Raw genomic sequence first — 14,523 nt, 5'->3', positions numbered from 1 at the left:
CCAGTACGCAGGTATGCAGGCTAGGGCGGTGAATAAAGACAAGCACATGGAAGAGCATGAGTGAGCTCAGAGTAGCTTTTATCATAAAACTTTGGGGTTTAATTGCTCGGGCTACATAGTCCAAGCTCCACCACTTAAAAACTGTGTGACCTTGGGGAAAATTACTCAGCTTCTCTGATCCATCTCTCCGTAGCTGTACCAGCAGGCTAATGGTGATGCCCACTCGTGAAGCTACTGGGCTCTGGGCCTCAGCTGCAGGAATGATCAATGTTAAGTGCCATTGTTTCTGTTCTTAGTACAACTACTTTCTGCACGAGGACACTGAAAATACAACCACCACTGGGTGGTGGGAGCGACGTGCGGTATTTTGCTGTTTTTTTAAAAAATGGGTCTTCAAATTAAAAATGACTGGGAGCCACTTTACAAAGAACTGACCAGTAAAGCAACGCAGTGGCCAGACACTGCAGAGGCTGCCCACCGAGCAAGGAAGGCCAGAGCCCTGAGTCTACTGGCAGATGAGTCCACAGCCCAATGCCCATCATTGCTACTTCAAGGCCAGCAGAATGTTTACTTTTTCGTCGTCTAAGAAAATGAAGACTGCAAAACATTATAAGTCAGGCTGAATTTGCTTATCAAAAATACATTCTAAAGAAGTTGGTTTATTTTTTTTCCTTACAGAGTATTATATCAGTATTTTTTTTTAGATCAGTATTTTTTAAAAAACAACAATCCATCCGAGACCTCCTGCTTCAAAAGAGACTGTGCTTTTAGCACAAGCTAAGAAAGACAAAGTACGGCTTTCATCTAGCAACTTTTGGGCGAGCAAACAGGATTCAGATCCCTGGAACATGACAAAACCGCACTCCAAATGCACGCAGCTTTCAATGTGGCAACGTGAACAACATTCCCTTGGCTGCGGCACTGCATTTCGGGAGTTTACAGTGGCCTCTAGATAAAACAACTGAAGGCCCAGCTTAACAGCTTAATCAGGTAATGGCTGAACCAAAATAGAATTCGCAGGAAATAGGACTGTTGGAAACAAATGACAAAGCAACATAGGTAGAGGCAGCTCTGCTCAGGAAAGAAAACCCAAGGGTTTCTTTATCCAGCAGTTTGGTAAAGAATTCAAGACTTTTCTTTACAATGAAACATTTACTCTGAGTATACCTCCCCAGGGTTCCTCTCCAGCTGTTTGGCAGCTGCCAATCAAAATATTACAATAAGAGCTGCTGGCCAGACCATGCCTGCATACGGTCACAAGCAACAGGGTCAGGCAGCTTTTGAGGTTCCTAAAAATTTGCTTAGGACTACATGCCTAGAGGTAGAGGGGGGCATTTCTGTGGCACCTACTGGATGTTTTGACACCAGCTGTCACTGGTGTGAAATTTCCACCCAACTATACATCACTACCCTGAGACCAGGGTGTCTATGACGAGCACATCAAATTTTAGTGAAATGCATCATTTTGTTATTGGCAGAGATCATTATTGAGGAACTCTGAGATAAAACCTTTTGTAAAGTAGGGTAATTTTGAGATAAAAATAACACACTGCAAATAACACCTACCTCAATACTATTCTCTACTGTGAGGCACTGTTCACGGAAACCTGCTGTGCTCCCTGCCTGAATATTTCAGATTATAAGCCTGGGCGGTGAGCCAGCCTGGACCCCTGAGCATCAGGAACTGCAGGGGGCTGCTGACTTTCACCCTGCTCTTACCACTCAGATCCCACTGTCCTCTCCACATGAGCTCCCTCCCAACCACCTGACCTGGTCCTATCCTTCCCCTACAGGAAGACTGCACACACCTCCAGAGCCCAGCAGACAGGCACCACATCCCTGTGCATAAGCTTCACCTCCTCCCTCACAGCCCATGGCATGCGGCTAAGTACCAGCAGATGTGTCCCTATGTCAGACTGTGAGCTCCTTGACAACAGGGTAGGCTCTCCCTGGGGCCCTAACATCCCTGAGGAGGACATCAGGAGGGGGTGCTCAATCAATGTTGAACTAAATTTAAATGTCTTTTAATAGAAATAGTTACCCCAAACCCCCCAGATATGCCCTTGCTACACATACCATTGATACTAAAACTAAAGTGGCCCCATCAGACAGCTGGTCTGCACTGAGGACAGACCACAAGACCTCTTCCTCCAACCACTATGGACCCAGACCCTCCCGGTCCAGAAGGGGCACTGTGGACCTGTCCAGAGTGAGGCAAGAAGAGAGGGCAGCAGTCAGGCCAGCAAGTTGCATCATGTCAATGTAATGCAGAGGCGTGTGGGCTAGCCCAGGATTCCTTAACCACCTCTGAGCCTGCCTTCTAGGAATCCACATGGTTAATCCCCACAACACCCAAAACACAGGCATGGCTTTCCAGTCTTTGCCGCTAAAGGATGCTCTCACCTCTACCCACTCACCCTTCCCCCTACTCCCTATCCTCGGTAGCCTTTACTCAACTTTCTCAAACTGTACCCTCTACCCAACTTCCAGGACCTGCTCCAAGCGCTCCCCCTCCAACGCTAGAACAGCCTGGTAACAGGTAAATCATCAACTTTTGCATCAAAGTTTGCAACTGTGACCTCCTCCTGCTAAAATAAGAGCCCTAAAGGCCCCAGCCATCTGGCCCTGCCCCCCTGTTCCCCCATCCCCATTACACACCACTTTTTCTATGCCTGGGTCCTTCTCATCCATCAGCTTTAGCTGAGGCCTTCCTTGACTCGCATCCACCTCAGCGGGCTTCTCTTCAACTCACCTCCATCCCCCCTCAGCATTCACCACTGTTATGGGTTGACTTGTCCATCTCCCCACCTAACATGACAGGAGGGACTGTGTCTCGTTATTAGGAGTCTGACACAGAACCCAGTACCTAGTGAGAGTTCAAAAGATATATCTGTTGAATGAATATATAATAGAGGAATGAATATCCCCTGGGAGAAGCGATACTATCAGACCTCCAAAATCAGATCCCAAATGAGCCCATCTTTCTTGTAGGATTAACATCTTTTCCTTTGGTTAAAAAAAAAAAAAAAAAAGCCTGCCTACACCAGGACTTCCCTCCATTCACACTATCTTCTCTTATTAATCCACAGAAGTCTTATTACCGACCACCTTTCCCTCTGGAAACCACCCAGAACTCCTTGGCTCACAAAACCGGAACTCTACCTTGGAGATGAGCCAAGGTCATAGACTCACATTTGAGGGGCCGGGTGGAGAGGCCCTGACACCTTCTGGATTGCTCTACCTCTGGCCATAAGCCCTGTCCTTCAGAGGAAGAAAAACAGGAAGGGAGCAGAGGCCTCCAGGGGCCTGCCTTAGCCCAAGGAGTCTGGGTGAAGCCCTGATGCCTGGCCAGCCTAAGACCCAAGACAGGGAGGGAACAGCAGGTGGGCCAAGGGTCAGTCAAAGGACACGGTGTTTGGGAAGAGACACTTCCACTCCCCCTCTAAAATCAGACAAAGCCTGGCTCCAGATCCTGACTCCCATCTACATTTCTGAAGGCCACACAGATGCCATTTCATCTCTCTGAGCCTCAGTTTCCACAGTCAAAACAGTTTTCATAATTTCTACTTTAAGAGGGTTGCTGGCCATTTTGCCTTAGATGTTATGTCTGGCTGCATCTACCCACCATTCAGTCTCCCAAGATTAGTTCATTATTCATATGGGAAAAATACAACCAGAAATCAATCACACTCAGTGACTCCCCCGCCACCCCCCCCACCCCCGCTCCTGAAAATCTGGGTTTCTCAGACTATTTTGAGGCTGAGCCACACAAGCTGATTCACGTTAAGTTAAATAACAGGCCAGGCTGACTCCTGGATTTAGCATACACATGTACACAGAAGCTACTCAACATGGATTTTTCAATGGATGAATCAAACAACAAGATAGCTTGTGTCTACATTGATCCTACTAATCAAGTCTGATCAACTAAAATCCCATTTCTCACAATCAGTGTGCGTTGCCAGGCACTAATTCACCTTGTGCTTTGATACTACTGACAGACATGTAGCAAGAAAACAGATTGAGATCATTATAAGGCCGAAGACTTCGACATGTTCCCTTCTGAAAGAGGCCATGGGGGAAATGTGTGAGTGGGATATTAAACCTCTTTATTTATTTATTCATTTATTTATTTATTTATTTGGAGACTGTCAAAGTCAGCTCCACTGGGGCTTACTCTTCCATAAACCAAAGGGACTTTTCAAAATAGAACAACTACTCAGCCAAAACCGAAAATTAAAAATTAATCTTCATTCCATATGTGGGCTGTCACCAAATTTTCCAAGGATGTTTAGCAGAAGCATTCCTCTTTTTGTCTTGCTCCATAAACACTGAACAAGGAGTAACATTGCCCAAGACTGAGGCCTGGCAAAGGAATCTGATGAAACTCGTCAGCTCTGTGACACAGGGTGATGTCCTTGAAGGCTCCTGGTGCTCATAGGATTATCTAGTTTTCTGCTGTCCTACCTCGGTCTTCACGCAAAACACCGTTTCTTGTAGCTCACACACACTGGTCTACCCAGCAGCAACATCTCAGGGCGAGAAAGGACTCTAACCATTAGAGTCCCACACTGGCACCCTTTAGGCTAAGAAAACATACCTACTAAAGCAAACCCACAGAAAGGAAAATAAAGAGCCAGCTCTTCCCCTTACAAAAGAAGTATTTCTTTAGGATTCCCTTTACAAAAGAAGTATTTCTTTTTTTTAAGGATTTTTTTTCTTTCATTAGTTACATTTAACAGATGGAAAAACTGAGACTTGGAAAGGTTAAGGAATTTCACCGAATTTACACAGAAAAGGTGGAGTCAAGGCATCCATTAAAAGGCCTATACAGTGGATTTATTTTCTTAAATGTGACTAGCACACAAACTGGCCAGTGCCCTTGATTGGGCAGAGGGTCGGATGCCTGAACAAGAGGTAGGATAAAGGTGGCTTGCTTACAGAATACAAAGAGCAAAGAGCATGGGATTAAAGTCAGAAGGTCTGGGTCCTATTCCCAGCTGAGTCACTAATGAGCTACAGGACAAATTATTTAATGTCTTTAGTTTTAGTTTCCTCGCCCAGAGATGTAGAATCATTAATAAGAACAAGCATTACCTACTTCCCGGGTTAATGCGGAAACCAAATGCATATGGAAGTATTAGAAAGTATGAAGGATACTTGGATGGTAAACACACATGTACAAAAATAAGAACCGCCTAGAAAATTACCAGCATCCATTCTTGCTCAAACTAAATGTATTTCCTCTTACTAATAAGGGGATCAATTGGAATGCGAGAGATGTTTGTGAATCAGGATGAACACACAGCTCTTGGAGAATGTGCACTGTCGTTCTGGGGACATGTGACCCACTGTGTAACAGCCAGCCATCTTTTGGTGCCCTAGGACAGTCACACAGACAAATGGATCTGCTCCAGCTTGACAGGGGATCAAGCCCTAAGCCTATTACTGTATGTTTACCAGACCCTAATAAGATGCTAGGAGTCCTTGAACACTCTGAGCACATTGTGAACAGGCAAAAGAAACCACCAACCCACAGGACAACACACGTGGCCAAGGGTGAGAAATGTGATAGGGACATAGGTCACATTCCTGGTTACTTACAGGTGTTCCCTTCTACATCCTACTAGGTCCAGGTAAGTTCTTCTAGCACTCTCGCCAGAGTTAAATGTCTTCAACAAATCATCATCCCTCCAGGAAATCCAAAAAAGAAACACCAAGACAAATCATAACTCTGCGCTGGACAGGAGTCGCTAGTGCTTTTCTCAGCATGCCCTTGGCTGACCCAAGTCTACACTGCAGAGCTGACCCTGCTCTGAGGCCAACTGTGCCCTGCCCTCTCTCCCGTTTCCTACCCTTCGCATTCATCTATCCTAGAAGTGGAATACGTCCCTCGAACTCTGGCCAGAAAGAGCATCATGAGGTTGAACAACCACAGAGATGATCAGAAGAACCAAAGAAAACATAGTACCTGGAAAGCTCTGCATGGATTCGTGGATCCTGTTAGAAAAGCCAGTACAGGAGAAGGTGCTTTACAGAGCAAGCCACAGGGACAGCTGATTGCCCAACACACAGTACAATGGGGCTCAAACTTCAGTGTGTATTGGAACCACCCAGAGGGTGCATGAAAACACAGAGACCCAGGGTCTCTAAGTCGGTAGCTGACGCTGATGCTGGTCCAGACACCACACTTGAAAAATCACTGTCACAGTAAATGGGCCAGAGAGCGGCCAGTCTGCCATTCCCCCCTGGGGCAACTTCAGATCCTGATTCATCCCCCTTGCCCCCCAAATTAAGCCTTAAGAAAACTCAGGAATAGGAATTAAACAGCCATCTCCCCCTCCCCTCCCTTCCCTCTCCCATACACGCACCTATGCTGCTATGGATGAAGAGAGCAATTATTAAGCCATTCTGGATAAACACCACCCAGCGCTCAGTCTAGTTCTCACCTGTATACAAGATGATTTTGCAAAAGGAGTGAGTTACAGCGCAAAACAGAGGACACAGCAGCACAGGAGGAGTGCCCAGGAGCTCCCCCTTTCCAGTGCTCCGACCTGTGATGACAGTGTGCCACGGGACAGAGCCAGAGAAACGGTGTGACCTGGTTTATTCCTCACTCATTTATCCTGACGCTCTGCCACAGTGCACCGTGACTGTCCGCTGAGAACTCACTTCAGGTCACTAGCCGGCTGCCCCTCCAGGCTCACCGACAGCCCAGTGCAAAGGAAAGTAGCTAGTGGCCGCGCACACACTCCAGCTCTGGCAGGTGGCATAGCACAGTCCCTCAAGACCAGGATCAGAGGATTTCTGACCCAGAAGAGACCATTAAAAAGACTTCTTTCCTTCCCAAAGCTGATTGCATTATATACTACACTGTTTTACTAACAGCAGGAGTTACTGCTACAATAATATTGTTTTGTTTTATGGGGGGGGGCGGTTAACAGACGTTCCTACAGAGAGCAGTGTTGTGCATAATGTAAACATGCTGAGATAAGAGCCCTTCCTACAAGTCAGGAGCCCTTCCTTCCCCTGTGGTTCAGATGGGAAAATGTGGCCAATATTCACCACATATCAGCCTGACCTTTCCTGGCTACGGGACACGAGAGGTTACATACATTTGGGGCTGCAGTTGTGGACCTGAACACCAACTTCAGGCTAAATAAGGAAAAAGAATGAGGAGTGATTCATTCACAGCATTTTGGTGAATATACACAGTGTATGTGTTTGCAAATACCTGGCCTTTCAGATGATTTTTTGCATTACAAATAGGCATATTTGGTGAAACAAATGTGACTTTCCCTCTCATTAAAAAAAAAAATCCAACTAGCTCTTTCTCATGTGCAGAATTGTGCAAGAGTTCCCAGACTCTGCACGCCTGATCTGATATAAACCCCATGAAGTCTTCTGAGTCAAACAACGATCTCACCAACAACATGATAACACCAACACAATCTCCACATACCCCCAAATTATGAACTGATCTCAGATATGCCACGTTCAAGATACGGGCCACGAGCCCCAATGGCTGTGTTCAGGAAATTCTGAAGCAGGAGAGCTCAGCCACAGGTGACAATGTTAGCTGGGGCCTCAAGAACACTGGTTAAATAATCTTGCCCCCTCCCTACCCACCCCCTCCCCCCGATTAAAAGCCCACTCATTTGCATGCGCAGATGAGGCCGTGCCAGAACTGCCTTTGCACCCAACACCCCCGGTGGGTTCCTGTCCTCACCTGTTTTCCAGGAGTGTCATGCACACCACTTCTCGCACCCCGGGGTTGTTGGCCTTCTCCACTGAGCAGCCCTGCACATTCCAGGTGGCCAGCCTCAGCACCGGCCGCCCATCCCTCGTGCCTCCAAAGGCCTCTACGGAAGGGCGGGTGGAGATAATCTGGGTGGGCCCCCCCGGCGGCAGGTCCAGGTCCTCACTCTGCAGGCTCAGCGAGGTAGGGCTGGGGTGAGGCTTGGCGGTGAAGGTCAGGCCTCCGTTGGTGTGCGTGGACGGGGGCCTGGACCGCTCTGCAAACACCTGGTGTCGGATCCTGTCGAGGAAGGCAGCATTGATGCCGCCCATCCTCACCAGGTCCTCCACGCTGCGGAAGGGCCCGTGCTCGCGGCGGTAGTCCACGATGCTGACTGCCATCTTCTCCGTGAGGCCTCGGACGCTCATGAGCTGAGCCGGGGTGGCCGTGTTGATGTTGACACGCGGCGTGAGGGGCCCGGCGGTGGCCAGGTGGTGAGGCTGCTGCTCGGCCAGCAGGTCCCGGCGCAGGGAGCTGGGCGAGTGCTGCGCGGAGCTGCCCTTGCTGCTCACGCAGATCTCAAACTTGACCTGCTCCAGTTTGGTGGCGCCCACGCCGCTGACCAGCGCCAGGTCCTCCACCTTCTTGAAGCCGCCGATGTACTCGCGGTACTCCACGATGCTGCGGGCCACGGCGCGGGTCACGCCGGGCAGGGTCATCAGCTCCTCCTCCGTGGCCGTGTTGATGTTGAGCCGCTCCTGGTTCACCAGGATGTTGCTGAAGTTGCAGGCCGCGCTGAACTTGCGGTTATGGGACAGGTCCGAGGGGTCCCGCGGGATGGAGCGGTGGCAGCCCAGCGTGCTCCCCATGCCGGCCGGCGTCGGGGCCCGGGAAGGCCTCACCGCCGCAGAGGACCGAACCGCCCGGCGAGGCGCGGAAGCCCAACGGACCTTTGCTGGCCCCGAACGGGGGTGGGAGCGCGCAGGAGGCAGGGAGCGGAACGGTTACCGAAGACAGACGCTAAATCTCCATGCCCGGGGGGTCCAAAAGTGCCTTTCGCTTGGCCACCTGGAAAACGAATCAACAGACACACAAATCGGTTGGATCGGTTGATCAGTTCGCATTAGCACTCCCCACGCAGAGCGGGAGCTCGCAGCCAGGAGTCCGTGAACTCCTGCACACGCGCAGCGAGGCTGAGGCTGGCCCGTATGCACTCTCCCCTGCAGGGCTCCGGCTCTTGTCACACTGCGCCCCCAAGAGCGCTCCGAGCCGCTTCTCCTGGAAAGAGACCTGCCCCCATCAGCCCCCGCCTCGGGTCCGGGCCTCCCCCACCTCTCGCGGCGACGAGGCCGTCCCCGGCTCAGGCCGCCCCCACCCGGGCGCAGCTCCCACGCCCACCCCTCCTCCTGACCCTCGGCGCCACCTGCGACTTGGGCAGCCCGTCCCGAGCGGTGCAGGGACCGAGAGCGGCTTGGCGACCCCGCCAGACCCGCCGCCGGTCCCCGCGCCCCACCTCTCCGCGGCTCCCCCGGGGCGTCCTTCCACCTGCGGCTCGGAAGCCTGAGCCCAGCCCAGGACCCGCGGGCCCCCCGCCTCCAGGGCCGGGGCCCGCGCGTGCGGGTCAGCGGCCGGGCCGCCCGGGGACGCGCGTCCGCGGCTCCTTCTGCGGGAGAAACTCTCGGAGCCGCTCTCCCAGAGCCGGCGGGAGCTGCAGCGCTGCGCGGAGGCGGCGGCGGCGGCGGCGGCGGCGGCGGCCAGACCCGGCGGCCGCGGCTGCACCGAGTCCCGAGGCTGCACCAGGACCCGCGGCGTCGCCGCAGCTGCGTGGATCGAGGCGAAAAGTCCTGCGCCCGACTCGGACGCGGGACCCGCCAGGACCGCGTCGGCGCCCAGCACCCGAGCCACGGCTCCAGCTCCGCGTCCGTGTCAAAGCCAAAGTCCTGGCCGCGCCGCCCGCGCCTCCGCCGGCACCACGGCCACGCCTCCCCCGCGCGCGGCAACTCCTCCCGGGACTCCGGGGGAACGTGGGGGCGGGGCCCGGGCGCCGACCCGAGCCCGGGAGCGCGGAGCCCGAGCGCGCTGGGGCGGGGCCCCGGAGGGCGGGGGCGGGGCCGCGGGGCGCGGGGGGCGGGGCCGCGGGGCGCGGGGGGCGGGGGGCGGGGCCGCGGCCCTGCTGCGCGCGGGTGGGGAAGGAATGCGGGAGCGCGGGGGCGGGGCCAGGGCGGGAGGGGCGGGGCCAAGGGGCTCGGGGGCGGGGCCGGAACGCGGGGGGGCGGGGAAGGAATGCGGGAGCGCGGGGGCGGGGCCAGGGCGGGAGGGGCGGGGCCGCGGAGCGCGGGGGCGGGGCCGAAACGCGGGGGGCGGGGCCGCGGAGCGCGGGGGGTGGCCGGAGCGCGTGGGGGTGGGGAAGGAATGCGGGAGCGCGGGGGCGGGGCCAGGGCGGGGGGCGGGATTTAGGACCTGAGTGGGCGGGGCCGATGCTCCGGCTGCCGCGGCGGGTCACACCGAGGTTGCCCCGGCCCTGCGGCTCGCGAGTGGGGGGTTGGTACCAGAGACCCAGGCCGGGATGTGTGGATCGGAGGGTGTTCAGGCTTGCCCGCGGCGAGCCCTACCAAGCTGCTTTACTGCAAGAAGAGCCCCAAAGAAGAGAGGGGCGCCCAGGACGCAAACACTACCAGGCAGCACCCCCATCCCCCCACCCCCGGCCTGAGTTTAGATCACCTTTGGGGCGTGAGGCAGGGTCTGGGCGCTCCTTGTGGGGAAGGCGACCCAGCGTGTCAGGGGCCTCCCTCAATTCTGCACTCAAGCTGAGAACGTCCCCGGGGGACACTGAATAGGATCTTTTTTAACTCTGCCCCCCACTTTCAACCTCCTCTGCTGTTTCACTGGAGAGTCACCTTTGCACTGCTCACAGAGAGGTGTCCTCAAACATTAGTAACTCACGGTGCTGCTGGGACAGGGCATGCGCCACCTGTTATTTAGAGATGTGTTCCAAGACGTCACTTAATAGGGTTGCTTGCCTGCACGCACAGCGCTCTTAGTAAATATCCATACGTTTCTGTAAGTATTAAATCTAGTCATTAAGGGGACAGAAAATGCTAGCTGGGAATGGAGATGGCTTGCCAAAATTCAGAACGGTTTTTGGATCCTGCCACTGAATGACGATTTAGTTAAAGATTAAGGAGCCTGCGGAATTACAGCAGATACACGGAGCTAGAGGATTCGATTAAACAAACCATGTGGTGATAGTTTTGAATACTTTGACCCTGGGCATTTAGTGTCCTCTGAAGTTTCATCCCCCAGCCAATGTGACCAATGCTCCTGCTTTAAATTTCCAGGGCTATGGGACGCCTGGGTGGCTCAGTGGTTGAGGGAGGGCTCAGGGCTTGATCCCAGAGTCCTGGGTCCTAGGATCAGGATCGAGTCCCGCATTGGGTTCCCTGCTGGGAGCCTGCTTCTCCCTCTGCCCCTGTCTCTGCCTATTTCTCTGTGTCTCATTAAATTCATTCATTCATTCATTCATTTATTCATTTATTCATTCCCAGGGCTAGGTCAGCAAAAACAGTAACTCTTAGGGAAGGAAGAAAGTACTTCAGATTTGAAATGAGAGGCACCCAGGGCTTGGCAAAATGCTAGGCACATTCCCCTACTGTGCATACTGGTCAGGACTTAATTGCAAGTGACAGAAATCTAAGTAAAAAAAGGGGGGGGTTCCCCATTCTTGTGTTCAAAAGTTAAAGAATAGAGCTTATGTCAAGAATGGCTGCATCTAGCTCAGATGATTGTCATCAGGACCTGGTCTGACTCCCTCCTTCTATCCCCTCCACTTACCATCCCAAGCTGCAACCCCAGTACTAAGCTACATCATGCCACTCCTCTCCTCCTATAATCCTGTTGTGATTTTAAGGAAAAAATGTTCAGGAAAAGCACGAAATTCTCTTGTAGAGAAAGGAAATCTCTGTCGAGCAGAATGCCTTGATGAGCCTCTGTGGGTATGGTTGGACAGCCTGGGGGCATGACCAAGTGGAGTAGAAACAGGGAAATCACATAGTTTATTATACAAACCAGGACACTTTATAAGGTAAAAGGGACACTATTAACTTCACTGGCACAGCAGGCATAACCTGGTTAATCTAAGCATGTGTTAATCTGGTTAATCTAACCATATGTGCCCACTTGGTAGAAATGAAGCCAAGAGGTAGCAAAACCACGGTGCATTGAAACAAACAAACAAAACCACAACAACACAACTAAATTTAAAATGACTGGCCTTACCAAATGCTGGTGAGGATGTAGAGCAATTGAAACTGATTCGTTGATGGTGGGAATGTGTGATGTAAAACCACTTTGGACATCAGCCTGGCCATTTCCTTAAAAATGAAACATTCATCTACCATATGACCCAACCACTCCACTCTTAGGTATTTACCAAAGAGAAATGAGAGCATGAAACCCAAAGACATGTACGTGAATCTTTTGGGGGCTTTGTTAAAGCCAAAAACAAGAAACAACCCAAATCCACCAGTAGATGAATGGATAAACAAGTAGCGATATACGCATATAATGGAATACTACCCAGCAATAAAGACAAACTATTAATTCACACAATATTGAAGAATCTTGAAAACATCACAATGAATGAAAGAAGCCAGGCAAAAAATGAGAACACAAATTGCTTGATTCCATTTATACAAGCTCTAGAAAATACAAGTTAATCAATACATGGAGAAAGTAGATGAGCAGTTGCTTGGGGTTGTGATGGATGAAGGAGTGGATGAAAAAGGGCACAAGAGAACTGTGGGGGTGATGGAAATGTTGGGGAGGTCATGGCTTCCCGAGTGTGTGCATTTCAAAATAGAGAATTGGACACTTTAAATATGTGCAGTTTAGTGTTAGTCCATTATGCCTCAATGAAGTTGAAAAAAGCCTTCCAAAGATAAAAAGAAATGTTCTTTGAACTAGAAGAAGAAGAAAAAGAGGAAGGAGAAGAAGGAGGAGGAGGAGGAGGAGGGCAGGACTGTTTTGGGAGGAGGAGTAGGTGAGCCAAGGTGAGGAGGAGGGGGGGTGAAAGGGAGCAAAAGAACCCAAGAAGAAGTTGACTCTGGAACTAATAGAAGACCAAAGAACATTCCCTGTTAGGGGTAGGGACCCAGGAGAGGGGATACCAGAGGCTTTCAGACTAATGACGTCTGACAGTCTGTTTAATCTGCAGGGCTCTCCTCTGATGTAACCCCCCCCCCACACACACACACACACTTACACCCTTAAAAAGATTATTTTACTTATTTTTTGAGAGCAAGCCAGCCTGGGTGAGAGGAAGGAGAGAGAATCTGAAGCAGACTCCACACTGAGCACAGAGCCCAACATGGGACTCCATCCCACAAGCACGAGATCCTGACCTGAGCCGAAACCAAGAGTCAGAGGCTTAGCCCACTGAGCCACCCAGGCGCCCCCCCCCCACCCCCTGCCGAATCTTTAATAAGAAATGCAATGGCCTTGAATGAGTGCTGTTCAGGGGCAATCAGCTAGAGGAGCTGAGTCTCTCTGGGTGGCTCTGGGATAGGAGAAGGGGGCAGCTGAAATATGCAAGAGGAGAGAAAGATCTGGGATTCACTGGAAGCAAAAGTCACAGTCTGAGAGGTCTGGTGACATGTGTGACTTTCAAGAATCCCCACTGACTGGGAACTTGGCTGTCCTGCTACCTGTACCCAGGGAGTGGAAGTTGGAGCCAGTGTCATTTGACCTCCAAGGACTGGAGGTTAGGGCCTGGCTGGCATGTGTGTTATATGAGAATGTCAAAGGGCAAGGGTCCCACCGTTCCTGCTGAGCACCACATCCTGTGGCCACTGCTCCTTAGCACAGAGATCCCACCTGGGGCCAATGTCCCAGAGGGACAGAGTGATGGAGGACACTGTCCTGCTTCTTAGTTGGCAGTTTCAAAGGTAAATGATGGTTCAGGGAAGGGAAAAGGTGGTAGAAGGGAAGAAAGGAAGGCAGTTTTTGATGTTTAACTTCAACATCCATGGCTCTGGAAGTACAATGATGAGGAAAATATATGAATACATGATTTCTCTATTCCCAGAGCCAAGAGGCCAGTGGAATGCAGGCATTAAATCAGTAAGAGCAGAGCATGTTAGAATAAAGGAAAGGAGAAGAGGATATAGCTGTAAATTAAAAATAACTGAGTGTAGGGGACTTCCTCCTTGGGAGGTAAGGATGAGAACTGAAAGATGAATAAGGAAACATGCCCCAACGCCCAAAACCTTAGCCCTTGCAGAGAAGCCCCCATTTTCCCAGTCAACAAGGGGTTTAGCCAGGCTACTACTGACAATTATGCCGGCACCAACACTTGTGCAGTGACCAAACTAGGTTCTGTCCTGAATATTGGTGTGACCTCAGCGAGAGATTTGTCACTCTCTATCACGGAGCCTTCTGGGTTCCCAAACTGATGGAACACAAGGCATTGGCAGTGTACTTGAACCTTCTAAATCAAACCCTGCCTCCCCAGGAGGCTTTTGGTGGCCCAGAATGACCACAGGTGGACCCCATAGACAGTGGCAATGGATATCCCTTCAGCCTTCAAATTTCTTCTTCTGTTTTGTGTGAACTCAGCCACGAACCTCACCATTAGCAACATGTTCGTTGGGTTCTCTAAATGAATCTGTTGCTCTTCTATACAGCAGTATGTGGTAGACTGTGACATTGGTGGGCCCCAATGAGTCATGTTTCCTGGGACTCTGAGTCCTGGGTGATCCCTTCCCATGTGGACTCTGGGCTTGGCCATG

The 14,523-nt window shown here is 51.5% G+C and overlaps 1 protein-coding gene across 2 annotated transcripts in view; it reads right to left on the bottom strand.

Annotated features, from left to right (window-relative positions):
* Positions 1-9,713, bottom strand: part of EEPD1 (endonuclease/exonuclease/phosphatase family domain containing 1) — a 109,309-nt gene extending 99,596 nt beyond the window's left edge. The window contains exons 1-2 of one of the 2 annotated variants that reach the window (XM_055314804.1): positions 9,252-9,713; positions 7,730-8,806 (exon numbers count right to left, since the gene is read on the bottom strand). In XM_055314804.1, coding sequence (XP_055170779.1) covers positions 7,730-8,607 — 878 coding nt within the window. In that variant the 5' untranslated portion in view covers positions 8,608-8,806; positions 9,252-9,713. The other variant, XM_055314805.1, reaches the window with a different exon arrangement.
* Positions 9,714-14,523: the final 4,810 nt, after the last annotated feature.

The sequence above is a fragment of the Nyctereutes procyonoides genome, unplaced genomic scaffold (genome assembly GCF_905146905.1).
Source record: "Nyctereutes procyonoides isolate TBG_1078 unplaced genomic scaffold, NYPRO_anot_genome, whole genome shotgun sequence".
Classification (NCBI taxonomy): domain Eukaryota; kingdom Metazoa; phylum Chordata; class Mammalia; order Carnivora; family Canidae; genus Nyctereutes; species Nyctereutes procyonoides.
This window is presented reverse-complemented; position numbering and strand designations above follow the sequence as displayed.